The sequence below is a fragment of the Tarenaya hassleriana genome, unplaced genomic scaffold, assembly GCF_000463585.1.
Source record: "Tarenaya hassleriana unplaced genomic scaffold, ASM46358v1 Cleome4, whole genome shotgun sequence".
Lineage (NCBI taxonomy): Eukaryota > Viridiplantae > Streptophyta > Magnoliopsida > Brassicales > Cleomaceae > Tarenaya > Tarenaya hassleriana.
This window is the reverse complement of record NW_010966881.1, coordinates 3,511,541-3,514,482: the sequence shown is the minus strand read 5'-3', so window position 1 is coordinate 3,514,482 and position 2,942 is coordinate 3,511,541. Positions and strand designations below refer to the sequence as shown.

Here is a 2,942-nt window from a genome sequence, read left to right as displayed (position 1 = left end):
CTTAAACATAAGTACCCTTCGAAGCATTGAATCTAAAGTGTCTGCCTTGCTATTTAGATTTACCAAATCTTTACATTTTAGCCAAATATCAGAAATTACCCAAATCCGTAATACCTTTGGCCTGGCAAATTATCTAGAACCATGGTGTCTCGGAAGATTAGAAAGGTACCATGAACCAAACAAACTCTTTAGTCGCAAAAGTCTCCGTCAGCTCGTGTTTCTTCAATGTCTCTTCGACCTTACCTTGAACCTTCAGACAACAAGCAGAATATATCTTTAAAAAGACGTGTTGATAAACACCACTTCCCTGTAGCAAGTTTCATTCAGATCCGTAGAGTGTGTATGTGTGAATATATATATATATATATATATATATATTAGTAGGTACATGAATGCAAAATATATGCTTATACTCCATCACAAAAATTACAAGAAAAAAGCCATTCATTTTCATCACATCATCTGCAGCATTGTACATAAAAAACCAGAAACAAAAACCCAAAAAAAAAAAAACTGAAGAACGGGCATGAAAAACAAAGAACACACACGGATAGGACGCGAACCGGTTCAGGGTTCTGAAAAACCGAACCTCACAAAGCCGGTTAGCTCTTGGATCAGACAAATCTTTACCAACTGTAACACAACATCAAGCTACTACCAAGCAAACTGTACAGGAGGATGATGTTATGTTGTTTTAGGGGATAAAGTAAACACCCTTTTCATCTCCCTCCAGCGACCAATGTCTTCTCATCTGCGAGTTCTTTGGTGTTTGACAATGGAAGAGGAAGAGGTCGAGGGAGACTCGGGTTCGGGTCATTAGCGACTGGTTCTTTTTCAGAGGGTACGAGCTCGGGTTGAGACAACGGTTTCGGAGTGTATGTGAAGTTAAGATCTCTGTTGGCCGCAAGGGCAAGAAGCTCTTTCTCCTCTAAACCTTTGGTCGGGCCGAGGCTGCATCTGTCTGGTGCATGCTTTGCCAATGCATCTTTGAACTTTTTAATCTGAAATACAGCAAAATGAACGTAAGAGCGAGTTTAAAGAAAAGCTAAAATCAAACGCTTAGCCAAGAAGAAGAAGAAAGTATAACATAATCCGCATCGAAATACAACAATAGTCGGACCAGCAGACATTGATCAAGATTCTTCTCTTACATCACAGTGACTTCAATCATTTCATGTTGCCTAAACAGTAGACACACGAGAAAGTATACGGACCGTTGCATTGGTACAGCTAAAGCTGCAAAGACGGCCGTGAGCACCTCGGTAGAACCGGAAGAAGGGAAGGACATGAACTCCGAGGCTATAACACATGGACTTGTGCTCCTCATAATTCACCTGCAGAAACTCCACATCCGGATTCATCTCCGCCAACTGACATAGCTGCAAGTACATGAACAAAACCCACATTCAAATAAACAGCCGGATCAAAGATTAAACACTGTTTCCACACCGCAAAACAATCATCAAAACGCAATCTTTTCGTCATTTCGATGTACCCTTAAACCAAGATCATGACACAGATTCATCTCCCTCTTAAAATCTTTTCTTCAATATACAGTGAGTAACTCATAGCAATCAGACCGTCGGATCAAATAGTGAGTTGAGATTGTGAATCGGAGATTGGAATGGATGCAGACCTTGGGATGAAGAGCTTTACAGCCGCCGCAACCGGGCGAGAAGAAATCGACCACGACGAGTTTATCGCCGGCGTTCCAAAGCGAATCTACGAGGTCTTGCGCCGATGTGATCTCTCTCATGTTTGGTTGGAGGCACTTCTCCCACCATTTGTGAGCACTTCCAATTCGAAGAGCAGTCTGCAAATATTCGAATATTACAAAAAGGGCAAGAGAAAAAAAAAACATCAGATCACTTGTTCATCGTATGAATCTAATCTAGTTGGACTCTTCAACAATTGTAAGATACGAGAAAGGAGACGAGACAAAGAAAAATCCGAACACGGATAAGGACAAAAATGGAGAAAAAAATTGTGGATCGGATAAAATCAATATCTTTAGTATGGTGGATAAGAAGCGTTGATTATGGATTTGAATCCAAAAATTATAATCATATTAAAAAAAATTGCAAAAGGAACCCTAGAAATTGGTTTGTACGAAATTATCTCGCGAAGTTCCTCAAATTATGAAAAAAAGAGCTTATTATAAAACTTCTAAGATCTAAAAATAAATCAATTTACCTGTGCTTTAATGGAAGACTGAAAGCTCCGTCTGAACCTGTCAATTCTATCATCTCCCACAACGATCCGGTTTCCATGGAAGTCGCTTCGAAGGGGCTTCTGGTTCGTCAGCTTCAGACATGACAATCTCTTCTTACCGAAGCTCACTGGTGAAACACAGATTTCATTTCCATGGTGATTCCGACAAGTTCCCAATAACAGACCCGTTCTGCAAATCACCTCCGCCATTTTTTTTCCTCTACCCAGAGAAAATTATAAATCCAGAGAACAATAACAACAAAAATATATATTTCTACAGATTCGCCACAAGAGCAATCGAAGTAACAGAGATGGATTTTCCCAGGAGCGACGTGTTCTCTTAGCGATCTCCCAAGCAAAAGTTCGCTTCTGTTTCTTCCTTCACGAGCAAGATATAAAAAAGGGAAACACTTTTCTGGACAAGGAACAGTGTCATTTCTTTTCACTTGGATAAGATTCAGACCGTTGGATCTAGACTGGATTATGTCAATCTAACGGCTGATAGAGGACGTGAGTTGTGCCTGTGAGAGAAAAAATTGGCAATGGACAAGGCTCTCGTGGATATTAAAGGATGCGGAAAATAGTTTCTTATTTTGTAATTGGACAAGTGAACAAATATACATTTTGGTCCAGTTATTCCAACGAATATGTAAATATCTTCAATTATTAATATAATAACAATAATAGATTTATGAGAAAAATTAAAACTTCGTTTGAGCATATTAATTATG

The 2,942-nt window shown here is 39.4% G+C and overlaps 1 protein-coding gene across 1 annotated transcript; it reads right to left on the bottom strand.

Moving 5' to 3' along the window:
* Positions 1 to 422: 422 nt before the first annotated feature.
* LOC104823756 (thioredoxin-like 1-1, chloroplastic) lies at positions 423 to 2,729 on the bottom strand. Its single transcript, XM_010555465.1, has 4 exons — positions 2,194 to 2,729; positions 1,637 to 1,813; positions 1,215 to 1,379; positions 423 to 1,001 (listed from the first exon to the last, which is right to left on the bottom strand). The coding sequence occupies exons 1-4, from the start codon at positions 2,419 to 2,421 to the stop codon at positions 720 to 722; spliced, it is 852 nt and encodes a 283-aa protein (XP_010553767.1). The 5' UTR covers positions 2,422 to 2,729; the 3' UTR covers positions 423 to 719.
* Between the last annotated feature and the right edge of the window lie 213 nt (positions 2,730 to 2,942).

Coding starts and splice junctions, on each gene's coding strand:
- LOC104823756 (XM_010555465.1), bottom strand. CDS start 2,421: ATGGCGGAGGTGATTTGCAGAACGGGTCTGTTATTGGGAACTTGTCGG. Junction 1,814..2,193: donor AGTCTTCCATTAAAGCACAG/GTAAATTGATTT, acceptor GAATATTTGCAG/ACTGCTCTTCGAATTGGAAG. Junction 1,002..1,214: donor TTAGCTGTACCAATGCAACG/GTCCGTATACTT, acceptor GCTGTATTTCAG/ATTAAAAAGTTCAAAGATGC.